The sequence below is a fragment of the Miniopterus schreibersii genome (assembly GCF_964146895.1).
Source record: "Miniopterus schreibersii genome assembly, chromosome: 8".
Lineage (NCBI taxonomy): Eukaryota > Metazoa > Chordata > Mammalia > Chiroptera > Miniopteridae > Miniopterus > Miniopterus schreibersii.
In genome coordinates this window covers 9,034,862-9,061,557 of record NC_138109.1, presented here as the reverse complement: position 1 = coordinate 9,061,557, position 26,696 = coordinate 9,034,862, and the positions used below count along the sequence as shown (strand labels likewise).

Sequence of the window (26,696 nt, the reverse complement as noted above, 5' to 3'; positions counted from 1 at the left end):
GATTCCTGGAATGTCTGAAACAGAGGCTGAGAGTGTTCAACTAACATGTCCAATGTCACACAGCTGAGCAGGCTCACCAACTGGCCACGCCTTACTGTGGCCCAGGGACTCCAGCTCCCAACTCCTAGAGCTGCTGCCAAAAAGTCACAGCTCAACAGAGCAGTGGGAGAATGTGGCAGGGAGCTGGGGAAGCTAGAGGGAGGCCTGGGCTGGGAGAGAGTCAGATGGTCTGGGTGACGGAATACCAGTTATCTGGAAGGGACAGTGTGAGATGGATCATCTTTCCCTTCTTTCAAAGCTTTTGTGGATGTCTTTGACATCCAAGTCACCTCCTTTCTCCCTCTGCATCAAAAAATAAAAATTCACATCAGATAGGAATTAATATGTCCATGTCCTGCCTCATGCTGATCAGCAGGGAACTTGAGATCCAGAAAGGTTTAAGACTTCGCTAGTGGGGGGGGGGGGGGGCCATGAAGTGGTTCCAGGAGCCATAGGTATTCAGATCCTGATGAGACAGCCCTCCAGATTCTGGGGCTGCCTGGGAGGGCTGAGGCAGCCAGAATCTCCTGAGGGAGAGGAGGCTCGGATTAGGCCTGGAAAGATAGGGAGACCTCCTTAGCAGAAGCCCAAGAACATGGTCAATTGCCTGCTTTTTCTGTAGTTTTGCTACAATTCTCTCCCTTCCTTCTTGACTTCCTTCCCCCTGATTCTCTATCACAAGAGTGACAAAGCTACCTATCCTTTCCTTGTATGCCCACGGCCATAACAGACAGCGCTAACCAATCCTGACAGTCAGAGCAGCTCCAGGAAGTTATTACTAGTCAATTAGAGTTGGAACAAGAGCTAGAACCTATTTGCTAATCCTGCTGAGCAATCTGGTCCCCTCACTCTTCTGTTCAGTGCCCATCTGCTCACTGAGGCCCAGAGAGGCCAAGTGACCTGCAGGGGGTTGCCCAGTTCTTAGGGGGGCCACATGAGAGTATATGTCCCTCCATGGATGGACTGGCTCTTGCCTTTCCATTTGTCCACATCTTGAGTCTGTGCATGTGACCAAGCCTGGTCTTATCCCCCAGTGACCCCAGGCATGAAGATCTACATCGACCCTTTCACCTACGAGGACCCCAATGAGGCAGTGCGGGAGTTTGCCAAGGAAATTGACATCTCCTGTGTCAAAATTGAGCAGGTGATCGGAGCAGGTAGGTGGCTGGTACCCTCCCAGGGTACTGTGGCCTCAGCCACAGGCGGGGTGACCACCCCAATGTGTACTCCTGGGACGGAGGGTAGGATGTGGGGCAGGAGCCTCAGAGGACCCTCCAAGGCCTGAAGGCTCAGAATGCCCAAGGTGGAAAAGTCCCTTAAAGGTCATCCAATACAACTACCTCGTCAACAGAGAAGGACACTGAGGCACGGGGCTGGGAAGGAGCTTGCACATCACATCAGAGACTGAACTAGGCCTGGAGCCCAGTTCTCTGGACTCAGTCCAGTGCTTTGTCCTTCCCGCCGTTCATCCCATGTCCCTCTGTCCATCTCCCCAGGCTCCCCTACATCCTCACTCCACGCACATCCAACACCATGGGATAGCCATGAAGAGTTCACTCATACCCCCAAAGGTGGCTGGGAATTTTTGGGGTCCCCATGTTCTACAAAGGGTTCTGTGTCCAAGAGGTTGAGTCGACCATTGAGGAGGCCCCAGGAGTAGAGGTTACAGGGAACAAGGCGGTGACACTTCCACCTGGCAAATGATATCTTGCCTCTCTTGGTGTGTCTGTCCAGGGGAGTTTGGTGAGGTGTGCAGTGGCCACCTGAAACTGCCAGGCAAGAGAGAGATCTTTGTAGCCATCAAGACGCTCAAGTCGGGCTATACTGAGAAGCAGCGCCGGGACTTCCTGAGCGAGGCCTCCATCATGGGCCAGTTTGACCACCCCAACGTCATTCACCTGGAGGGTGTTGTCACCAAGAGCACGCCTGTGATGATCATCACTGAGTTCATGGAGAACGGCTCCCTGGACTCCTTCCTCCGGGTAGGGGAAGCCAAGAGTGCCAGAGACCATGGGTGGGTCAGGAAAAGGAGTGGTGGACATAGCTTCATACTGTCAGAGCCTAAAAGGGTCTTGGAAAGGATCTAGATCAGGAATGGCTTGTATGTTGCCACTTTCCATTCCCTTACCCATGGCAGACATTGTTAATCTATCCCAGAGGTCTCCAACCACACCCAGAAGCAAATCTCAGAATCCTCAATCTAGGACACTACAACCAGTTGATCAGAGTTGGCCTACAACCTGAAATCTGTTGCCATCCATGCTCTTAGACAGCCTTCTCCTTATGCACAAGAGGAAACTGAGGCTCAAAGAGAGGTAGAGAGCTTGCCCAGAGTCATCCAGAGGATCAAGGTGAAAGCCAGGTCTACAGCCAGGTCTCTTGACCCCTTCTCCAGAATTTTCACAGGATTTTGGATTCCTCCAAAGCACAAGGCCAACAGAGGAAAGTTTCAGGCCCCCTAGGAAGTTATAGGCAACCAGATAGACCAAGATCACTCACAAGGAGTCCAAAGGGTGCCACTGGACTAGTTGCCATTTAGCAAATATTTTTCAGACACCTAGTATGTGCCAAGTCCCTTCTATGCACCCTCTTGTTTAACTCAGACAGCACTGGGAGGTGGGTGTCACTTATCCCCATTTGACACACACTTGAGGAAACTGAGACTCAGAGAGGTTAGGTCACTTGTCCCAGGTTGCATAGCCAGCAAGGGGTAGAGCCAGATTCAGACCAGCTGTGCCTGCTGCAGTCTGTTCTCCCCGCCACCCTGAAACTGGCCACCCTGAAACGGAGCCTAGGCCAGGGTGGCAGGGCCGCAGTTACCCGTTGTGAAGATGACCCAGAGTCTGATGCAAACCCTTGCATTTACTCTGCATTTTCTCCACTTCTCCCGAAGCAAAACGATGGGCAGTTCACAGTCATCCAGCTGGTGGGGATGCTGCGGGGCATCGCAGCTGGCATGAAGTACCTGGCAGACATGAACTACGTTCATCGCGACCTGGCCGCCCGCAACATCCTTGTCAACAGCAACCTGGTCTGCAAGGTGTCTGACTTTGGCCTCTCACGCTTTCTGGAGGATGATACCTCAGACCCCACCTACACCAGCGCCCTGGTAAGATGGAGACAGGGAACACCGGAGTCACGGTGCCAGGGCAGAGGGCCTAAGCATCCATCTCTCCCTGCACTACGTTTTCACCCACCCCTGCTCAGGCCAGGCACTGTGCTGGGCCCTGGAGATACAGAAACAGAAACATGGTCCCTGTCCTCTTCAAGCTCACAGGCTGGTGGGGACACATATTTGCAAGAGCTACATGGAGTGACAGGGCTCTGAGCCAGGACACCAGCTTTGGGAGGCAGAGGAAGGCTTGCTGGAGGGGGCGATATCTAGCTAGTAAAATTGTGTCAGATGCCATGTTTTCCCAGCAAGGTGATACCAGAATATAGTCTGTGAGGGGAAATGTGGTTAGTGAGAGAGGGGAAGGGTGGACAGGGCTAGATCTTGGAGATCCTGAATGCACATGCTCACCACTCTCTCCTGAAAGCAGTTGGAGTTGTTGAAGGGTTTTAAACAGGAAGGATTAGGACACAGTCCCTGCCCTCAAAGAGCTCGGAGAGAGTACAGTCGGAGCCAGGCAAGTAGCAAATGATCTGAGTATTGCGCTGTATGAGAAGCGCCTCCTTGATGGAGAGACATGGCACAGTTGTAGGATTCTACAGCGTGAGCAACTCTTTGGGACTTAAGGAAAGACTTTCAGAGGGACTTACAGGAGGAGGAGGTTTCCAGGTGGCAGAGTGGGGAAAGCCGCGTGGGGAAAGCCGCGTCACGCAAGGAACAGCCTGTGCAAATGCCCGCGATCTAAAGCAGCACAGTGAGCTTGGGGAGCAGCAGGCTGCTTCATACGACTGGTGAGAGCAGAGGCCAGGCCGGGCAGCCTCCCGCCCATCAGCCCGCATTCGCTCCACAGGGCGGGAAGATCCCCATCCGCTGGACAGCCCCAGAAGCCATCCAGTACAGGAAGTTCACCTCAGCCAGCGACGTGTGGAGCTACGGTATCGTCATGTGGGAGGTGATGTCCTACGGGGAGCGGCCCTACTGGGACATGACCAACCAAGACGTAAGTCTCCAAGAGAGCCAGATCGGGGAGAGGGAGATCCAGCATTCTTGGCCTCTTGCTGATCTCCCAGAGAGTGGAAGCATCGTCTCTGAGATCCCGGGCAAAGGCAGATCCCAGCCCTATGATGGCTGATTCAAATGTCTGCACAGGACCCTGGACTCTCCAGGGGGTCAAGAGTAGGAAAAGTCCACCATCTATAAATCAGCAAACCTTTAGGATGTGTTCACCTTGTGGCCAGCCCTGAATGAGACTATGTCTGCCCCTCAGGTGTTTCATTTGGGGACAATATGATTATTCTGGGAACCCACGGTGAGGTCCATCCCTGGGGCTGCCTGGAAGAAGGTGGAGGGCAACCAAATGGGTGTTCTGAAATGCACTGGGGGCAAGTTAGGCCCGGCCAGAGGGCAGATGCTCTTACCCACCCACCCAACCCCACTCAGCCCCCGTGTTGTCCCCAGGTAATCAACGCCATAGAGCAAGACTATCGACTGCCACCGCCCATGGACTGCCCAAGCGCCCTGCACCAGCTCATGCTGGACTGCTGGCAGAAGGACCGCAACCACCGGCCCAAGTTTGGTCAGATCGTCAACACGCTGGACAAGATGATCCGCAACCCCAACAGCCTCAAAGCCATGGCGCCCCTCTCCTCCGGGTATGGCCCCGCCCTGCCTTGACCCTGCCCTCTCTCTGTATGGATCAGCCCCAGCCAGCCCTTAACCTCTCCAAATACCCTCCCATCCCAGCTGCCCCTGCTTCAGGCAGATGCTCTGCCTGAATTGGGACCGGGAAGGATAGTTTGTTGGGCATCTGCCCTGCCTTGGGGTACAGAGGAGCGCGGGACACTGCACACCGGGTGGTAGAGGGAGCACGTTTATATGGTCAGATAGGACAACGTTTAAGAAAAGTTAGCAGAATCCTGGCTGGTGAATAGATTTCCTAAGTTTCTTCCCTAAGTACCCTCACTCAAACCTGTACTCTCTCTCTTGTGTTTGCATACTCCTTGACACAGACACGCACACGCATGCACACGCGAACATAGTCTTACACATGCATGAACACAGACACAAATGCTCTTGCTTATGCTCTCTCCCTCTCTCTCTCTCTCTCTCACACACACACACACACACACAGTCTCACACATCCATAGGCACCTAAGCACACACACACACACACATTCAGCAGTATATACTCACCACACACACACGTGCCCCACAGCGGGCTCCATCAGATCTGCAGCCACCACTGGCTTGCTTGGGCACTGTCACAGGCCCACTCAGGTCCCTGCACTCTCCGGAACCCTCATCACACAAGGATTCTGAAGGGCAGGTGTCCTCAGGGTCCGGGACTGGCTGTATCCAGAGAGTCACCTGCCAAGTTCTTGTGGCCAACAGATCTTCGTGTCTGCCGCTAGCTGTTGCTTCTCACCTTGACCCTGAGTCAGCAGCTCCTGACTCTCGGATACAAATACTGTGAGCTTTTAGCCTGACGAGGGTCGTTTTGCTCCGAGCCAGCCAGGAAGTGGCCCCCATTAGTGCAGAGCTCTATCTGGACTTGGAGATGCGGTCCACAAGTGAGCTTCTGCAGCACAACCCGGGTGGGCAAGGATGGAGAATGGCATTGGGGGGAAGAGACAGCGATCTTCAGCAACCAGTCCAGCCGAACTCCCTCCTGCTGAAATAAGAAGCGTGTCCCGCCTCACATGTGGTCCAGCCTTTCAGCAGTCCCTGCAGAGGCTTCCCCAGACTTTCCAGGTAGCCTCAGCTGTCAGTCCTGCACACTCGCTCTGATACGCACACAAATATGTGTGCACATTTACACGGGTTCAAACTCACGCCTACCCACACAGAAAGGCTCACATATGTACACACTCACCTGTGTTCACGCCGACAGATACGCACATGCAGGTGCACCTGCGGCCCACCCTCACCCTTACCCCTATGCCAGCACGTGCCTGACCGTCTCTGTTGCCCACCCCACCCCTAGAATCAACCTGCCGCTGCTGGACCGCACGATCCCCGACTACACCAGCTTTAACACAGTGGACGAGTGGCTGGAGGCCATCAAGATGGGGCAGTACAAGGAGAGCTTCGCCAGTGCCGGCTTCACCTCCTTCGATGTTGTGTCACAGATGATGATGGAGTAAGTGCCCTCTGCCTCCACCCAGCCTCCCAAGCGGGGGCTCTGGAGAGTGAAAAACAGACGGTGTCCCAGCTGAGATGTGGGGACCAAGGGGTGACATGGCCAACTTCGGAGTCACATTCTGATCGACAGCCAGGTCTGCCTGCCAGCCCCTGGCTGTGTGACCTTGGGCAAGTCACAGACCCTCCCTCAGCCCCAGTTTTTCCTTCTGTAAACTGGGGGTTTGTAGGAAGATCAAAGGAGATATAGAGTGGATGCCTAATAAATGCAGGTTCCCTTTCCCCTTCCCCGAAGCAGAGGAGACCGCGCACCTAGGTGCCCTGACTCCCAGCCACGTGCTCGCTCCTTCCACCTCATGTAGTCACTCATTCAGCTCCGGGTGCCCACCTGCTCCCCCACGCCCCTCACCCTTTCCCTTGCTCTCTTTAGCAGGAAACCCTTGGAGAAGCCCAGGCAGCTCTCCACCTGGCTCAAAGTCCCCCCCACCCCCACATTTCCCTAACACACATGCTTCTCTCCCAAAGGGACATTCTCCGGGTCGGGGTCACCTTGGCTGGCCACCAGAAAAAAATCCTGAACAGTATCCAGGTGATGCGGGCACAGATGAACCAGATCCAGTCTGTGGAGGTTTGACGTTCGCCTGCCTCGGCTCACCTCTTCCGCCGGGCCCCGCCCTCCACCCCCACGCTGGCCTCCCGGTTCTACCGAAGGGCCAGCCACCTGCCAGGAGGCCACGGCAACAGGAAGAACCAAGCAGCGCGCCAGCCATGGGATGTCGCCACGAGACGTCACCAAGAACACGTGCAACTCAGATGATGGAAAAAAAGGGAATGGGGACAACAGAAAATAGATCCTGGGAGGGGGCGGGAAATACAAGGAATATTTTTCAAAGAGGATTCTCATAAGGAAAGCGATCATTGTTCTTGGGGGAAAAAAAAGGGCTTGGGAGATTCATGCGGTTTGGCCAATCGGAGACCAAAAGCAGTTTCTCTCTAACTCCCTCTGGGAAGGCAACCTGGCTGGAGCCAAGAAACACTTTGAGGAAAACAAATGTGAAAGGGAGAGACCAGGGCCCACCTTCTCTCCTGTCCCCAGGCTGCTCTTCCAGGCCTTGCTCAACAGCCACGTGCCAGGCGGACAGGCGGGCAGCCACCTGGGAACCACTCTGGGAACATCCATTCCCGCTGCCACTGGGCAAACAGAAGAATGTTTCTGTCCTGGAGGCTATTTTAGAAACTCCAATGAAAAAGACTTGTTTCTCCTGTTGGCTCAAGGGGCTGAAAAGGGACTCTTGTCTTCCTGGGTCAGGGAGAACACAGGGACGCCAGAAAGGTCGGCCTTCCTGAGGCTGCCCCCAGGTCTGCAGCTCCCAGCCCCCCGGGCGCCCACTCCCGACAGCCCCCACCTGGAGGACTGATGCCGCAGTGACTACCATCAGCTACAACTGCCACGCCACCGAGGAGGGTTGATCCTGCGTCTGGGTTTGTTTACAGCGATTCGTGGACTGGGGGTATTTTGGTCAGGGGTGAATTTGGTTTGGGGGTTTGTTTGTTGGTTTTTTTTTTAATGACAATGAAGTGACACTTTGACATTTCCTACCTTTTGAGGACTTGATCCTTCCCCAGGAAGAAGGTGCTTTCTGCTTACTGACTTAGGCAATACACCAAGGGCGAGATTTTATATGCACATTTCGGGATTTTTATATGGTTTTCATTGACACCCTTCCCTCCTCCCCCTGAATAGAGTTCCCACCTGCTGCCAGGCCTCACCAAAGCCAACTGCCACGGGGCCATCTGGGCCATTCATAGACTGAGTAGGATTTGGGCAGAGATGGGGGGCCAAGGTGGAGGAGCATCCCCTCCCCCAGGACTGTTTCTGAAAGCAACAGATTGAGCGGGAAGTAGGCTCTGAGGCTGCAGAGCCAGCATTCTCTGCCCACTTGTCCACTCTCCTGCCCCAATATATCCAGTACTTTCCAGGCAAATAGGCCCCTTTGAGGTTCCTGCGTGCCCTCAGATGGCCAGAACCCAGTTTCACCTCTGAGAGCCTAAACCAGGCTGCATCAGAGGCCAGGACCCCGATCATTCACTGTGATATCTCAGCCTCCAGAGCATCCCCCTCGGACACACGTGCAGGCATGCTCCCTTCCTCCCTGGGAGAAAGTGTGTGGTTCTCTCCCACCCCCTTCCCTCCTCCAGACCTTTGCCCAGATCTGAAAGGTCTTGGCCATGGGAAAACCCATCAGCCAAGGGGTCTGGCCACAGTCTCCCTCCTGTGAGCAAATGCAGGCACCTGAGCGGACCAATCGGTTAGTGAATTGAATGGAAATAAACACTTTAGTTATAAAATGACCTCTGTCCTCTGTGAGTTCCAAGAGAGAGACCCTGGTACCCTTGGAACTTGTCAAGTGACCCATGGTGCTCTTCCTCCCTCAGGGTTATAGAAGGCCCAGGGCTGAGAAACACATGGAGGACGCCAAAGTCCATGTGGCTTCTCTGGCTCTGGCTCCTCAAAAGCACAGGCAATGAAAGAAGTGACTTGGAAATGGCTCAGAACTTGGCACTTGATGCCTCTGCAGGATGCATCAGGAGCAGGAGGTTGACAGGTGCACTCACCTCGCCTGGGCCAGGGGAAGGAGGTCCAGGTATTAGGTGAGCTGTTATAGTGGGAGTGAGAGGGTCCCGGAGTACTCATGGACCCCCAGTCAAAGCCACAGGAATGATCACCTTGTCCTAGTCAACTAATCTCTGTGCAAATGGGCTCCTACTCAAATACAAACAGAATTCCTTGTGTAGGAGGAGGCAGGAAATATAAATAGGGGGTAGGGATGCCTCATCTCAGGACCTTTCCCTTTGTCCATGGGAAATGACCAGTGGGAAAGATTCAGGTCACAGGTGGCCAGCTAAAGGCCTCTCGGTAGTCCAAGAGAGCATTCAGCATGGACCAGCCTGTCGTCTGTCACTCACCTGTCCTCCAGAGTCTGAGATGCAAAGGGAAGGAAGGGATTAGAGAGGAGCAAGGGCCCCCCAGTAGGGACAGCAGAGCAAGCCACAGGGAAGGCCTTGGCTGGTTTCCCCAGAACTGGCCAGCCTTGGCCCAGCCAGCCGCCCTTTGTGCCCCAAAGATGCCCAGCGCGGGTGGCAGCTGTCCCAGCACACAAGGTCACCTTCTGGAGGGAGCTGCCCCGATGCTCTTCAGATTAACTCTGTCTCCCCAGCCTGCCCCCATACACACACACTGCTCTGAAGCCCCATAGGGGGCTGGCACTCAGTGCTTCCTGTCAGATGGCTTCCTGTGTTAAGCCGCTAGGCTGGTGTCTGCTGGCCAGCACATCTGCCCCTCCACCCTCCAGGGCCCTGAGTCCTCAGTGGTCCTGGGCCCCCACGTGCCTGCTTCTCAAGACTAAGGGTGCTACCCTGACCCTCTGTGTCTCCACTTCAGGGTGACAGACAGACGTCACTGTGACCATCCAGGGTGCTTGCCTCTCTTGCTGCTGGAGCAGCTCCCCCACCACCTCATGCTTGCTTCTCAGCAGGGAGTGGCCGGCCGAGCTGCTCACCCGGGCACGCAGCTCTGAGCCGCCCGCCCGCTGCCTGGTTACTAATCCTTTCCTGGCTCCATTGCCCCAAGTGCCAGCCCCACCTGCCCAGCAGTGTGAGAGGAGTTTCCAGCTGCTCTGCACACAGTTGGTGCTTGAGGAAAGAAAGCTGCCTTGTAAACATGGCCAGGGCACCGTGGAAATGGGACCAGATGCTCTGAGAGGGTGTGACAAGCAGATCTTCACAGGGCCAGGCTGGGTAATAGTGAGTCGTGCCATCACCTCTACTCCTGCTGCTCCAGAAGCCCCCCAAATGAGTTATTGCTGATAATCAGCAGGCTGCTTCTCGGAGGGTGATATCTATCAACCGGTAAGACGTGGGCAGACCCATCAGAATAGATGATGGCAATGCAGAGGATGCTTAAGGGACTTGGGGCAGTGGCTGTTTACTAAGCAGTGAGTGGTGCCTCCTGCTCGGATGGCATCAGCTGGGCTCTCCCCATCTTTTCTAGTTGGTCCTCATGCTGCCACTGCTCAGGGAGCTCTCTGCCACTAGCCTTGCACCCCTCTGGAATCAGGGGTTCATCTTCACAAAACTGGGAGCTCCCCCCCTGCCCAGTTCTTCCTCACTCCTGGCTGAAGCACGGGAAAGACCCAGGACCCAGACCTCCCCCCAGCCCCTCCCCGTCACCCCACAGTGCTGAGCCCTTGGCCACTCCTGGCTCCCTCCTGAGCCCCTGTAGTTCCAAGACGGTACCAAAGGATGGAAGACTCTTGCTAGGGAAGACTGTAAATGCATTCAAAGGACAGGATGCCACAGGTTGCTAGGGAAAATGCATCCTGCCAACAGAGTGGCAGCCTTGCTCTTGTCACTAACTTAAGACATGGATCTAGGCAAGCCACGTCCCCTCACGGAGCCTCGGTCTCCCATCTATAAAATGAGAAGATTAGACTGGGTGAGCTGGGCATGCAAAATACTTTATACACGGCAGTCCTTGGAGGAGTCACTATTTCCCTGCATAGATGGGGGGAAACAAGTTCAGAGAGAGGAAGTGGCTTGCTCAGGATTATTCAGCCAGGAAGGGGCAGAGCGAGGCCACGTTTATCTGTTTCCAGTGCCCACTCCACACACTCAATCAGAGGACATGAAGCCCTTGGTGTTAACGCTGGTTGGTAAGAGAAGGGAAAGCTCAAATGGGCTGTGGTTGTCAGGGAGGGCTTCATGGAGGAGGCTGTCTTGAAAATGACAGAGATTGAGAGAAAGGTCATTCCAGCCGAGAGGTAGAATGTAGCCAAAGATGCAGAGGCTGAACGCTCCAACAGTGAGGAGCTGTGGCTGCGTGGGCCAGAGGGAGCGGTGGGAAGTGGGCTCGACGTACTGGGAAGATGAGGCAGTTGGCACATGATCCACGGTCCAGCCACATCCAGTTCTTGAGCAGAAGAGCAGCAGAGCGAGCGTGGGGTTCTAACAGGAGTCAGTTCAGCCATCAGATGGGAAGAGGATGCCTCACAGCTTCCCCTCCCCCAGGAAGAAGAGCCCCCTGGAGAAGCCCTCGTTTGTTCCAGGACAATCCGGGCCCTGCTGTTTTCTTATCCATCCTCACTCACTGACGCAGATAATCCAAAGAGTCACCTCAGCTGCTTGGAACAGCAGGGTTGGATTTCATGCTACCTGATTCTTAATTTGGCTGCGTTCAACTGATACCCACCCCATTTCCCCCAGGCCTCTCTGAGAGCCGCCGGGCACTGGCCGGAGCTGAGTAGATGTGGGTGGCGGTGACGGCCTGGACAGACAGGCAGGTGGGCATGGCAGGGCCCTGAGGGGACAGAGCAGAGCGCTGGTGCAAGCAGGAGCTGAGGCTGGACAGTGGCATACAAACTGCTTAGGAGGCCCATCTCTGCCCTGGGCGCCCTGGTCCTGGTGGGATCACCCAGCCATGTTGGAAGGGGCTGGGGAAACCCAGAGGGACTTAGGGAGCCACTGGGCACATGCACACACCATCTGCCAGCCTTGACCCAGCCTCCCAGGAAGTGGGTCCTGCTGTAAAACAGCGCGGAGAACGTCCTTGGAGCTGACCAGTTTCCCTTCAGGGAAACCAAGGCCAGAGTGTTGGTCCCAGAAAGTGACTTGGCCTTTGTTGCGTGACGCAGGAAACTCAGGGACACCCCACTGGATTTGGGTTGAAGGAGTTTGAGGCCACATGGATGCACTAATCGCTGAACAGTTACCATACGTCGGGCCTCGTGTAGGAAGGGACCTTATGGGTGTTACCATCCCCACTCTAGAGGTGAGGAAACAGATTTCCAGTGGTGCTGCCAGAGGATCCCAACCAGGCCTTCTCCCTTCAGTGCTCCCTCTTTCCCACCTCCCAGGATGTCTCAATATTTGTGCCATTGCCCACCTGTATCAGATTCTCCAGGGCTCTTGTTCAACTTGCAGACTCACAGGCTCCTCCCCAGCCCCCTAAATCAGAATCCCCAAGGTCAGGCCCAGGAGCCTCTGTTTTTAACAAGCTCTTCTGGGAGACTCCTCCAAACTGAAATCCTCTCCACTTTTCCCACGACACCCTGTCCCTGATGTCTGCAGAGAAAGTGGCTGCTGTAGACAGGGATTAGGACACAGCAGGACATCGTCAGATAAGATGCCCAAACTCAGACATGGATTAGGACCCATGAAATGGGGGGTAGGGCTGACCCTCAGGAATGTGTTTAGACAGCTAAGCCTTCAGGAATATTAGAAAGACCCCCAGACCCTGAGTCTGTCTGAGGTTAGCTTCCCAGCATGAAGGCTGCCTCAGGAAAGCTGATATAGCAAAAACGTAGTACTTCAGAGGGGCCCCGCAGCCCACCCAGGGCCACCCTATGGAGACCCCACAAGCCCCAAGGCTACAATCCAGGCCTGTTCATTCAACACCTGGCCTGGCGGGGCTTCCGGCTGGACCTGGAGCTTCATATGCCCCCAACCACCACCAACAACCCCCTGCTACTCAGACGCAGGGCTGTCCCTGGAGGAGGGGGAGGGAGGGAAGGTCCTTGGCTCTACTCAGGTCTCAGAGACCCTGTTGGAGGAGGGGAATGGGAGAGCGGGAGGGAGGAGGTCCGAACCAGGACCACATACACTCTAGGGACCCTGCTGAGACTGAAAGAGTCCAGAATTCTAACATTCCATGGGTAAAAGAGTCCCAGATTCTAAGATTGCAAAAGCCCATAATTCTAAGGGTCCAATGGAAGGATTCCATGTTTTTAACATTCCATCACTATATGATTCTATGCTGCTAATTCTTGAGACTTCAAGTCCCATTGTTCACTGTTGGTTCCCAAACCTGGCAGGGACAAAGCACGGAGAAAGAGAAAGATTGAGAGAGAAAGAGGTGGCGAGGGAGACAGCCGAAAACAAATATTAACAACAGCTCCATCCTTTGAGTCTGAGTAGGAGGTGGACCTTGACAAGGGCCAGGGCCCTTCCTGTGATGCTGAGTTTCTCTCCCTGGAAGAGTGGCAGGATTGCCCACACCTGGCTGCCCCAGCTGAGCAAAGCTCCAGCCCACGGTGCCCACTGGCTGGCGGGCTAGACAGCTCAGCTCAGGAGCCAAGTGAGGACCCCACTAGCTAGGTTTGGGGAGGGGCTCTCCTGGGGTAGGAACCCCCCCAGAAGAGGAGGCTGCAGGGCCAGGGATTCACTGAAGATTCTTCCCTGGGTACACCACCTTCCTGTGCAGAGCCAGTCTTTTTTTTTTTTTTTTTTTTTTAACACTGGGCAACCATAGGGTCTTGCTGCAAACCCAGAGCCAGGTGCCTTCCTGCGGACATGGGGTACAGCATCATGGCCATACAGTCCCTGTCCCATTCCAAGGACCCTTTGACACTTTCTAGTTGAGGATACTGCTTATGGGATCTGGGAGGCCAGCCTGAGGAGGTGCCTCTGGATTGCTCAGAGCTCAGTAATCAATCTGTCTGGTTTCCCTTCCATGGACAGGGACTCTGGTGGGCAGGCGCCACGAGGTGGAGCCCTGAGGCTGGCCCAGGGTAGGCTTGGGAGGAACCTCACCCACAGCCAGTCTCCCTGGAGTACAAAGAGCAATTACTGGTTGGTCAGGCTCGACCCCAAATCCTAATCATAGCTGCTATTTCTTGAGTGCCAACAATGTGCCAGAGGCCGTGCTTACCTTTTATACAGTGTCTCACTTAATCCTCACACAGCTCTGTGAGGCAGGTGCAGTTATTATTCCTGCTCCACAGACTAGGGAACTCAGAGACCTGCATGGGGCTTGCCCAGGTCACACAGTCAGCCAGTGGTCTCTGACCCCAGCATCTGCCCTCACAGTCACGATGCTATGCTGCTACCAGTGATCCCCACTCAACCCCTCTCCTGTCAGACCCTTGGCCAGTCAAATCCCAGATCTTCAGGGGGGCACTCTATTTGGGGGCATTTGGACATCCTAACCTCCTAGAGCCACTGTCTGAGCCACTGCCCTGGACTCCCCTCCCCCCGTCCCTCACCCAAGGTGTTGGCTCCAGCCTGGGCCATTCAGACCAGAGCTCTCAACAGGGGACTGGTGGCAGGGTCTGGCAGGGATCATAGAATCCTGTTTCCACTGGTTATAAACATGGGTTTTCCTGATCATGTTGGGGGGTCTAGAAGTGATGCAGCTGGGGTTCAGATGGCCACGGGTCAGACCTGGACCCCCACTGCTGTGACCAAGGAAATCTCACCAGCTGTGTCCATGAGCCCCTGACCCTGTTACTCCAATGCCTTTGTAGGAGTATTTTTAGCAGAACCTTTTTTTTTTTTTTTTCCAAAATAAATGTGAATTGTAAAAATTATCACTTGGACTCACAAGGTTTTTTTGTTTGTTTGGTTTGGGTTTTTTGCTGAGGTTCCCCAGGGAACAAATGGGGGCTCCTAGAGATCCTCAGCAGGGTTGTGAAGCATGACTGGGAGTTTTCCAGGGCTGGGATTGGGGTTGGGGTTGGGTTGGGCCTGGGGTGGGGATCTGGCCTGGGCTGGGGAGGGGCACTGAATTGAAGCAGTAACTCCCAAGTGCTCAGGTGTAAGAGTCTGAGCTCTGCTGTCAGGGGTCCTAGAGTTTGAATACCAACTCTGTTATTTATTAGCTCTGTTTCCATGAAGATGTCACATAAGTGCTGCAAGCCTCATGTTCACGTCTGTAAAATGGGGCAATAATATCCAACTCTGAGAGCACAGTTGAGGATTAAATGAAATGAAGCATTTAGTGCTTGGCACTTGCAAACGTTAGCTCTCAGGGTTTTGCTGGGGAGGTTCAGGGCCCACGTCTGTCATGTACTTGGCTGTGCTCTCCGTGAGCAGGACAATGCCAGATGACAGGATCTCAATAAATGTTTGTCCAATAAATGTCAATTCAAGCTCTGTTGGGAGAAGAAAAAGGAAGGGGCATTCAGGAAGGGGTTCGTGGTCAAATACATTAGGCAAATTTCGGACTTGGGCAAGTTGATCAGATTTCTTTACTTCAGGATAGTGCAGAGCCTTAAATATGTTTCAAATATTTATAGTCAACTGTATAAATGTATAGTCAACTGATCTTTGACAGAGAAGCAAAGGCAATAGAATGGAACAAAGAGAGTCTTCAAAAAATAGGGCTGGAACAAATGAACATCACACACAAAACAATAATCTAGACACAGACCTTACGCCCTTCACACAGATGAGCTCAGACTGGATACAGACCGAAATGTAAAACATAAAACTATAAAACGCCTAGAAGATAACATAGGCGAAAACCTAGATGACCTCGGATATGGCGATGACTTTTTAGACACCACACCAAAAACACAACCCATGAAAGAAATAATCGATAAGCTGGACTTCCTTAAAATTTTAAACGTCTCCTCTGTGCAAAAGACAATGTCAAGAGAGTAAGAAGGAAAGCCACAGGGTGAGGGAAATATCTGCAAAAGGCACATCTGATGAAGGACTGTGGTCCAAAATATGCCAAGAACTCTTAAAACTCAACAATAGGAAAACAAACAACCTAATTAAAAGATGGGCCAAAGACCTTAGCGGACACCTCACCAAAGGAAATATGTAGACTGCAAGTAAATGCATGTTATCAAGGAAATGGCCAAAATCGGGAACACTGACACCACCAAGTGCTAGAGGGGACACGGGGCTACAGGAACTCCCAGTCTTTGCTGACGGGAACCCTAACTGATACAGCCACTCTGGGAGACAGTTCGGCATTTTCTAACCAAACTAAACCCCCCTTACAATACAATCCAGCAATTGTGTTCCTTGGTATTTACCCAAAGAAGTTAAAGCCTTATGTCAACAATAACAAAAAGACACGCACATGGATGTTTATAGCAGTTTTATTCAGAATTGGTAAAACTTGGAAGCAACCAAGATGTCCTTAGAAGGTGAGTGGATAAATAAGCCGTGATACATCCAGACAATGGAATACTAAAGAGAAATGAGCTATCAAACCGTGAAGGACACGGAGGAAATTTACATACATAGTTTAAGTGACCGAGGCCCATCTGAAAAGGCTACATACTGAATGATTCCAACCACATGACATTCTGGAAAAGGCAAAACTATGGAGACAGTCAATAGATCAGCGGTTGCCAGAGTTTGGTGGGAGGAAGAGATATATAGGCAGAGCACAGAAGATTTTTAGGGCAATGAAAATACTCTGTAGGATACTATAATGGTAGATACGTGTCATTATACATTTGACCAAGCCCACAGAGTGAACCCTGATGTAAACTATGAACTTTGGGTGATGGTGTGTCGATGTAGGTTCGTCAACTGTAACATGTCCCACTCTGGCGAGGAATATTCATAATGAGGAGGTTATGCACTGTGGGGCAGAACTTCACAAACATCAGCATGGCTAAAATTTTGCAGAGGTACGAAGCAATGCAACTGTCGAATTATTGCTGCTGAAAATGTAAAATGGTACAAGTGCTTTGGAAAACTGCACGTCAGTCACACCTAGACACGTAACCCAGAGAAATTAAAGCATGTAGTTAGCAAAAGAGTTATACAGGAATACTTTTTTATTGCAGCCCCAATGGAAACAACCCAAATGCCCATCGACAGATAACTAGATAAACAAATTGTGATACATCCCTTGAATGGACTACTACTCAGCCATGAAAAGGAACGAACTACTGATATACAAAGACACGCCTGAACCTCGAAACATCATGCTGAGCAAAAGAGAATGGACACAAAGGACTACACTGTATGATTCCATTTATATGAAATTCTGTAACAGGCAAAACTAATCTAGAGTGACAGAAAGAGCAGTGGTTGCCTGGAGCTGGTTACAGGGGAGGGGAGACTGCAAAGCAGTAGGAAGTTAGTTTTGGGGGTGATGTGAATTTTCCATACCTTGATTGTGGTGGCGGGTATAAATATTTGTCAAAATCACAAAGCTACACCCTGATAATGTGTGCATTTCATTTTATGTAAATTATAACTCGGGTTGATTTTTTTAAAGACAAAACACAAGGCCGTATTTTGTCTTAGATTCAACAGACCCAGAAGTACTTTGTCGGCGTGCTGTTTCTAAATGCTTTAGGCTTCTGTACTTAGGCCTCCCTCTCCCATGGAGAACACACAGTTTGCAAACCGGCTGTGGTCTGGGGGCCACACTTTGAGCAGCGGCCCTCTACCCAACTTTGTCAACTACTCAGGTTCTCTGTTGGACATCCCTGGAGCCTTACCTTCCAAACCTAGATCGGAAACGCTGGAAGGCGAGGCGGGGGAGGCTCGGGACAAGCCCAGGGTCACTGGGTCTTGAAAGCGGGCTTGCGCAGCAGCCGCAGCACCCGGTACGTGTTTAGTCCCGGCACGTCAAAGCCCGGGGACAGCCCCTGGCGGTTCAGCGGGTAGAAGTTGACGAGCTGCCCGTGCTGGGCCTCCAGGGAGAGCCAGGTGTCGCCGAGCGGCAGCGCGCACGGGAACTCTCGGGCCACGTGCAGCTGGAAGACGCGCCCACGCAGGTGGCGCAGCGCCAGGGTGCGGAAGGCGGGGGGCACCAGCGCCTCGATGCGGGGCCCGAACTGGCGCAGGAGCAGCTCGCCCGCCGGCCCCGCGCGCACCTCGTAGAAGGTCAGGTTGGCGAAGGTGAAGTAGCCCGCGAAGGGGCGCGCGCTGGGCGGCGGGGCGGGGCCGCGCTCGGCCTCGCGCAGCGCCCTCTCCACGGCCGGCAGGAGCGCGTCGTAGGCCTGCGCCACCAGGTCGGGCCCGGGGGGCCGCGGCCCCGCCAGCAGCAGCACGAGGCCCAGCTGCAGCGGCGGCACCAGCGAGAAGGTGGCGGCGTAGCCGTCCAGGTCGCCGTCCTTGCGGACCACGCGGTAGCCCCTTTGCGCGTGGAACTCCCACGGGGTGCCGGTCTCGTTGGCGAAGTAGGCGCCGGGGCAGGCGCGCAGCGGCGCCAGCAGCGTCCTGGCCGTGTCGGGCCGCAGGAGCCGCGGGCGCCCGCCGCCCAGCAGCGCCGTGGCCAGCTTGGCCAGGTCGGCGGCGGTGGAGTACATCTGGCCCGACGGGCGGTACCAGCCCAGGTCGTAGAGCGGGGCCGGCCGCCCGCTGCCGTAGAAACCGGCCGCCAAGCGGGCGCGCACGGGAGGCGTCAGGTCGAAGCCGGTGTCCGCCATCCCCAGCGGCTCCAGCACGTTCTCCGCGACCCAGCGCTGGTAGTCACCCTGAGCCGTGTGGGCCGCCAGGACGTGGGCCAGAAGCGAGAAGGCCAGGGTGCTGTAATGGCACCTGGAACGGGAGTGGTGGAGACTGGGAGGCAGCCCACTATGAACATTTCCAGGCCCTGAATACCCACTTCCCACCTGCTCAGACTGTCCAGAGTTTCATTGGACTGGGTCCGTCAGAGAAGGAACCTGCTTCACTGCATCCCAGATGGTCAGACCCAGCAGGGACTACAGACAGCACTAATTCTACATCTGGAAAGAGGAGGGCCCAGAGAGGGGCAGAAACTTGTCCAGGGTCACACAGCAGGTAAGGGGAGAGCTGGGCTGGGCAAAGCACCTGAGAAAGTGGTAAAACAAATTTTATTGGTCCTTTACACTTCAGTATGATTTACTTTAGCAAATGGAAAACTAGAGTCTTAGGCTGCCGGGGGTGGAGGTGGAATTATAGCAATCACGTAGCTCACGGAGAAGAAACAGGAGGCAGGATGTCACCCCTCCCTTCTCCCCAGCCATGGCAGACACCAATAAGAGGTCTCTCTCCTTTCCCAGAGGAGGTGCAATTTCAGCATCTCTAAAATAGTGCCTCAAGAAAGCGCAGGACAGATGAAAATCCACAAATCCTTTTAGACATTCCTGAACTCTAGCCCAGCCTCCCTTTTCTACATATGAGGAAGGTGAGATTTCAAGAGGCAAAGTGTCTCCTCCAAGGTCACACAGCAAGTTAGTGGCAGAGCCGAAAGGAGGACTCCAACCTGCAGGTGCCTGAGCATTACCTGGGTCCTTTCTTCCTCAGGGAAGTGGGGCCTGAGGTTCAGCATTTGAAGAAGCAGATGGGGAAATTTTAAAGGGAGGCATCTTTTTAAAAAAAAAAAAAAAAAGACCAACGGGGCTGGAAGAGTGCCTCCGAGGCAGGGGAGTACCAGCTGTCCTCTGTCCAGCCCCACTGCTTGCAGAGTTGGGCTGCTTTGTGCAGCGGCCACCCCAGCTATCCACTCCCTATCTCATCAGTATCCCATTTATTTCCATGATGGCACTTGATAAAATGTGCATTTATCTTGCTTTTCTGTTCACTGATGAGAATGTTCACTGTTGACTCACAGGAATGCAAACTCCGTGAGGAGGGACCTGGTTGGATTAGTTCGCTTCTGTATCTCAGTTTAGCATATTCTGGGCACAGAGTAGGTGCTCAATAAATGTTGAGTTGATGAATGGAAAGAAGGCGAGGTTCAAACAGAACCTGCCTTGCTGTACCACCCCTCCCTGGACTGAGGTCTTTCCAGCTTTGGAATAGGGGTTGTTTTCAGTGACCCCAAGGTCTCTTCTGGCTCTGACCACTCAAAATGAGGTGATGCAGTCTCTCTCCCAGGGTGGTGGTGTCTCCTGGGAAGTTCCTAACATTGGCAGAGCAGCAGGGTGCACTCCTCACCTGGTTCCCGGGTCCACTACCAGCACATCATCCTGGAGCAGGCTCAGGGCCTCCTGGGTGCTGCCCCTCCATAGCAGCGAGGTGGATCGGAGCCTTCTGGGCAGCCCTGGGGAGGAGCAGTGGTCAGACCTACTGGTCCAACTGAAAGTGGATGTGGGCTTTTGGGTGCACTTCCCCCCCACCTTCCATGGTTGAAAGAGAACAACAAAGTTACCTTAAAAATATAGTCTAGCATGGACTCCAATCCTACTTGTGTTTTATTGGGCAAGCTATGTAACCTCTCAAGCCCCCATCCCCTCGCCTCTAACGTGAGGGAAATAATTCCTCTATCATAGGGAAGATGTGAGGATTGGGTAAAATAAAATGCTTAGCATGGCATCTGGTCATTGTAACCACTCAAAAAATTATTATCATCAACTATACAAGTTTGATTCCATAAAATTCCTGAGATCACTGGCCAAACAGCTTTGGACTTTTCTAACCACTTGGACTTGTCTGTTTATTAGGTGTAACAAATATTGGATGTATCATGGGGTTGGGGTTCTTTCCATCCATCCACTCAACAATAGATTTCAAGCCTTTGTTTTGTGCCAACCACTGTTCTGGGTACTGGGGATTCAGTAGTGAGCAAAGGCTCCGCCCATGTGGAGTTTACATTCTAGTGGAGGGGATAGACAACAAGCAAATAAATATTTATGCTACAGAGAAAAATAATTTAGTCAGAGGAAGGCAACACAGAGGTTACCCTCAAGCAGGGGAGACCTGGAGAAAGTGAGAGAGTCACTCTTTTTTGTAAGAAAAGAATGTCTCAGGCAGAGGGAACAAGTGCAAAGGTCCTGAGGCAGGAATGTCTTGGACTATTTGAGGAATCGTGTGGAACAGCCAGTGTAGCTGGAGAGGAGTGAGAATGGGGAGACTTTGGCCAGTTCAGTAAGCAGAGCAGAGAGTGGGCCCATCCTCGCTGGATGAGAGTCCCCTCCTAAGTTCCCCCACCTGAATTGTTTGAGGCTGAGCAAGGTAAGTTCAGAACCACTCACCTGAGAGTTGGCTGGCCATCCTTCGGAGGGTGACAGGAGAAGGCCTTGGGGCTGGGCCCACCTCCCCCAGCCCATCCATCAGGCTCTGTTGTTCGGGGGCTGATGCCATGCCCAATGGGTTGTTAATGGTGAAGGTGCTGGCATACCGCTCCAGAGGGTCATCTAGAGAGGCTACGATGCCCTCCTCCCACAGGCGGTACAGCATGAGAACTGGAAAGATCTTGGAGACACTGGAGATCCTGGACAATGTTGGGGGCACAAGGGTGCAGAGGGCATCCTATTGACCCCATAACCCATCCCTACCCTGCGCCCCAGTCTCCAACTTGCTAACATTCTAAAAAAGCACCGAGTCCACCTTATTCGACATCTTGATGGAAATTCACAGCCTCTGCAGAACTGGCTCTGGGATGCTTGAGAATATGCCAGAGGCAGTGGGGCGGGGCTGGTGGACACTCTTGAGCATCTGCCCCATGGCAGCCCTCCCCCAGGCCCTTCCCACTGTGGGACAGGCCGGGGCTGCTCACACCTCTGCCTCACTGGCTGAGCGGTCTTGGACAGTTACTAGACTTTCTGAGATTCAGCTTCCCTGTTCGTTTCACAGGTTTTAGAAAGGGTTGAACAAGATCGTGCATATAAAGTGTTTGGCAACATACCTGGCAGGTAGTAAGTGCTCAATAAGTGACAGAAAGTATAATTGTTGTCCCCAAGCTTGGCCCATGGCAGGTGCAGTGTGAATGGAACTCCTGTAATCCTCACAGTATCTCTGGGAGCAAGTGTGTTCACTTTGCATCGTGAAATTTAAGGATCCTGGGGGAGCACCTAGGAGGGGAGACTCTGGGTGTTCAGCAGAATGTCCCCAGTGGTTTACATCTGGGCCACTGCTGCCAACTGACAGGGACCTGGGCCAAGAGCCTACGAACTGATTACGGTTCCACTGTGGCACGTGGAAGTGAGTGAGTGATGGAACACAAGGGAACCTCTTGTAGTTAGGGAGGTTTGGGGCTAAGGGCTCTCCAGAAGGGAGTCCGTGGTGTGATGTTGGGCACGCATTGGTCCTCTCTAGACCTCACTTTCCTCATCTATAAAATTGTCAGGACTTAATAAAGGGCCCTGGCAGCTTGGACCCCCAGTCATGATTCTCTTGAGTTCCCCTGTCTCCTAGCTCTCCCCTGTTCTCCCATCCCTCACCCCTCTATTGGACCCTGGAGGTCGCCTTGCTGACCGGTACATCGTGTACTCATTGGGGGGCCCAGAAGCCGGGTCTAAGCCATTCTTCTTCCCAAAGTTCCCAGTCCAGAGCACTGTGTCATTGTGGATGACAACTGCAGATATGGCAGCCAGCCCTGGGGCAGACAGTGCCTCACGGAGGATCCTGTCCACCTAGGAGAAGAGCAGGAGGCTCAGCATGTGGGTGCAGAGACACACCCCACTTGTCACCTGCACAGCCTGCCCATTCCCACACCACACCCTGCACACAGCATCCCCGCCTGGCTCCTCTCCACTCTCCCCCCACCAGGTTGCTGGAGGGGAGCCCAGTGAGCCTCGGGACCGCGCTGCTGCTCTTTCCTGTCTGATCATGTTTCATTTGTCTGTATGCCTCCTCAGGTGAGTGACCCAAGTGGGTGGGGTCTGACTGGCACAGACTAGAGCTACCTGACAACCTCCTCTGCTATTAGGTCATCCTCAATGGTAAAAGTTATGTTGGGGGGGTGTCTTTAATTATTTTGCAGTGGCCTCTGAGATATGGGCTCTGTCATCCTTTCCATCTCATCTTTCTCCTCCCTCCACCTATGGCCCCACAAGACTGAATTTCCTCATAGTGCCTTGTACCTACTCTGCTGACTCTGGGTCTTGACACATGCTGTTCCCTCTATCTGGAGCACACTCTTCCCTCCCCCAAGCTCCCTTACTATTCACACGCACACCAGCCTCATATTTCCTGTTGTTCACACCTCAGCTTAGACATCACTTCCTCCAGAAGCCTTCCCTGACTCCAAGGTTAGTTTTTGTGTGCCCCCATAGTCCCCTAAACTTTCTCTGTCCTCACACTTATCCCTGTGCTTTCACTGTTTATTGTCTTGACTGTTCCCTCGCTCCCAGACTAGTAGCTGCTTCTTAAGAACAGGACACTATCTTCTTTCTGCCATGTCCCTGGTGTCTAGCAGAGTCGGTGCTCAAAAGTTCATGAAGAATGAATGAATGCTACTTCTGGCACAGAGAGTGTACCTTCCCCCTTTTCACCCAGGCCTGGCACACACCCTCCTGGGTCATCACTGACCTTTTCTAGGGCCTCCTTCAATACGGGGAGGGGGTGTGCCAGGGGCACAGGCTCAGGGTGCTGGGGACACATCCTCACAGGGGCAGAGGTAGCTTCTGGTCCCAAGGAACCTGCAGGGAATGTCACATGGTGAGAAGGGGACAGAGATCAGGATAGGAGTCTAGGGGCCATCCTAGAAGAGGTGGGAAGGTGGCAGCAAAGGCCAGAGCCATACCTTGGGCCCGACCCTCCCAGCTGGCAACAGCCTCACCAGGAGCTATCAGGGTATCAAGGAACAAAGAGCAGAGTATGCCCGGAGAAGAAGGGATAGTTCCACACGGGCCACCTGCTGCTTGGCCTTCAAGATACCAATTAGGCCACAGTTCCGGGTGGCAGCCCTTCTCTCTTGCACAGCCAGCTTCCTCCCTCCATGTGATCAGCAGGCTTAGACAAGTTCCAGCTCCTCAGGGCGGGCTCAGCCATGTGTCCATCTGTCTCTCCCCAGTTCTGATTATATGTTTGGGTAGAGAAGTGGATTTGGCTTCACTTAGGCTTTAGGCTTAAACCACAAGGGAGAACTCATTCTATCACCAGAACCATGTGTCAGGCATGGGGGGGACTTGAGTCTCATTTGCTTTGGTCTGGCTGTATGGCTTCCTTGGAATTCAGAATCCTGGCTGGACAGGATTCTGGCTGGAAGAGCATCCCATTTGTCCCCAGACCTCCCCTCATCTCTGAGGACAGTGTGGAATGGTAAGGGTACAAGCACCCTGAAAAGCTGCACCCTTTTCAGATCCTCCCACTGTTCCCAACACTGCCCAGAACCAAGACAGGGCTGGAGGTTCACTGTGACCGTAAACTATTTTAGCTCCTCCCACCTCTAGACTCTGGCTGGCTTTGTGACTTGCTTTGGCCAAAAGAATGAGGCCGGATTGATCATTGATCCTGGGCCTTCCAAAATTAGGCCTTAATGGGCCTTTGCCCCTTGGGAATACTGCCCCCTCCTAGATGAGGCTGGTATAGCGACTTTGAGTGAGAAAGTCCACATGGAGGAAGAGACCCAGCTCTCCCAGCTGACTTGCCCGCTGCATTGGAGAGAGCTCAGGTTAGAACAGCAGCAGAACTGCCAGCCAGCCCACAGACTCATGAGAAAGAATAAATCACTTTTTCTGAAGCCAGCAGGTTTGGGGGTGGCATTAGGATACTCATTTTATACACGAGGACATCATGGCACAGAGAGGTCATATGACTGGCCCAATGACACACGGTTAGAGTTGCAGTCTCAGTGGAGGCCAGAGCGTCTGTGTGTAAATCTTATGATAGCCCCCTAAACCCTGGGATCAGGAGTGGCAGCTCAAAGCCCACAAGGATCCACGGGGGTAGGGAGAAACTCAAGGTTTCTGCACTCACCAGTCGCCAGCTTGGGGAGGAAATACTGCCACAGGAAGCAGCCAGTCATGAGCACAGAGAGCAGGGAGAAGAAGCTGCAGGACACCGGGAAGATCCACTTCTTTTTTATTTTCAGCTGGCTGATCTGCCAGCCAGCCTGGAAGGGGAAGGACACAGGGCACAGCCCCCATGGGGGTCAGCCAGAGAGAAGAGAGAGAGGGACCCCCTACCCTGGCCCCTCCTATGCCTTAGGTTCACCCAGACATCAGGAAAGTCCACAGCTTGGAGTAAATTTCACACCTGTGAAACCAAGGTCCTTCCCAATATGACCCGTTCAACAGCTCTGCCATGCTTGGCTTCTGCACCTCTGTGCCTTTGCATAGCCTGTTCCTTCTGCTAGGCATGCTCTCTTTCCTGTGCCCTTAGTGATGGATCTAAGACCAACCGAAATGCTACCTCCTCCATGAAACCATCCGCAACTCTTCACCCAGGTCCTCTCCAAGGCACTTGGAACAAACCTTCCTTACGGTGCAAATCCAGCTCTCTATCTATTCAGCAGTTGTTGGACGGCTGTTAGCTGATCTACCTAATGCTGAGTCCTCCAAGGAAGGGGCCGCTTCTTTAAGTTCCCTCCTCCCCTCCATGGCCTCTGGTTTACCCTGGTTGGTTTTGTTCACCGTGGCATTCCCAGGGCCTAGAGTAGTCCCTGGCACATCGCAGGCCCTAATAAATATTCGTAAATGAGTGACTGGATCACAATAAAACATCCTAGGCAGAGTTGAAGCCCTCTGAGCACACTTTGTGATTTAAATCTCCTCTCCTCCCCCCAATGAAACACCCATTCTGGTCATGTCTGTCATCGCGAATGCTCTCATCCGGCTGTGTCCATGGATCCACCAAGAGCGTGTAGCAGAGTTTTGCGTGTCCTAAACTTACGCAAATGATATCCCACTGTATTACCCTCCTGCACTTGCTTTTTTCCCAATGCGATACACCTAGTTCTGGATTACTCATTTCAACTTCTGTAGAGTACACTGTTGCACAAATATACCTCATAGTGTAATAGAGCGTGGAGTCGAGCCAGGCTGCCTTACGAATGGGACTATTTTAGACATTTGGGGCAGGAGCACGGCGCCCAGGAGTGAAGTTTCTGGGTGGTAACATGTGGCCGTCTTCTGCTTAACCAGATTCTATCCATCACTCTTCAGAGTTGCTCCAATTTACATGCCTGCCGCCTGTGATTCTTATTGCTATTTTTAATTTGCATTTCCTCGATTACTAATGAGGCTGAACACCTTTTCATGTGTTTCCTGTATATATTTGGGTTTCCTTTGCCTGTTTTTTTTCTATTAAGTTTTCTTCATTTAGAGCTGTTTATAAGCTCTAGATACTCCTGCTCATAGGGTGTCTTTTCACGCTGTGTTTATGGTAATTTTTGTGGAGAGACTGTGCCTTGGGCATTGTCACATTGTCGCAGGTTTGGATGGGAGGGAAATTTGAGGGTGCTCCCCTTTGAGCATGAGCAGAGGGCCACTGGGGGGCGCCCCGGCGGGAGGGCTGCATGTTCTCCCTTAACAGGCACCTACGGCATGGCATTTTCAGGTGAAGAAGGAAGCTGGAGACATTAAACGACTTACCGAGGTCATGAGCAGCAGACAGTGGAGCTGGGATGGAGCTCTGTGCTATGCACCACCCCACCCTCTGCATGTGGCTGGGGTCTCTGCACCCCCACCTTGTAGCCCTCCTCGGGGGCCCAGCCATATCTCACGCCCGTCTCCAGTCTCCACTCTCAGCATTTATTCCAATAGACCCGAAGGTGGAGCCAGTATTTAACCTCTAAGCTGCTCACCAGCTGCTAACATTTCAACTCACAGTGACCACTAGGAATCTCTCCCCTCTCCCTTCCCAGCTGGAAAAAGCTGGCAGGGGGAGGGCTCAGGAAGAGCCAGGCTGTCCCAAACCCCACGCATAACCCAGCTCCCCCAGCTCCTTCCTCAGTTGGTCTCCAGCCCACAGAACCCCACCTCCCTTCTCCCCTCACTGCCCAGTCATACATTCAGAGACAGTC

General features: G+C 53.2%; 2 protein-coding genes across 4 annotated transcripts in view; one reads left to right on the top strand and one right to left on the bottom strand.

Moving 5' to 3' along the window:
* The window catches only part of EPHB2 (EPH receptor B2), a 161,001-nt gene extending 152,367 nt beyond the window's left edge, over positions 1 to 8,634 (top strand). For all 3 annotated transcript variants that reach the window (XM_081145725.1, XM_081145724.1, XM_081145723.1), the window contains exons 10-16: positions 1,074 to 1,196; positions 1,774 to 2,021; positions 2,933 to 3,148; positions 4,002 to 4,151; positions 4,610 to 4,803; positions 6,135 to 6,290; positions 6,815 to 8,634. In XM_081145725.1, the coding sequence (XP_081001851.1) occupies positions 1,074 to 1,196; positions 1,774 to 2,021; positions 2,933 to 3,148; positions 4,002 to 4,151; positions 4,610 to 4,803; positions 6,135 to 6,290; positions 6,815 to 6,923 (1,196 nt within the window). In that variant the 3' untranslated portion in view covers positions 6,924 to 8,634. The remainder of the gene's footprint in view (positions 1 to 1,073; positions 1,197 to 1,773; positions 2,022 to 2,932; positions 3,149 to 4,001; positions 4,152 to 4,609; positions 4,804 to 6,134; positions 6,291 to 6,814) is intronic.
* An 8,967-nt stretch (positions 8,635 to 17,601) lies between these two features.
* LACTBL1 (lactamase beta like 1) lies at positions 17,602 to 26,274 on the bottom strand (the record flags this gene model as incomplete). The annotated part of the gene is made up of 7 exons (XM_081144347.1): positions 17,602 to 18,583; positions 19,946 to 20,051; positions 20,983 to 21,221; positions 22,205 to 22,362; positions 23,261 to 23,370; positions 24,650 to 24,785; positions 26,266 to 26,274. The coding sequence occupies 7 exons, from the start codon at positions 26,272 to 26,274 to the stop codon at positions 17,602 to 17,604; spliced, it is 1,740 nt and encodes a 579-aa protein (XP_081000473.1).
* Between the last annotated feature and the right edge of the window lie 422 nt (positions 26,275 to 26,696).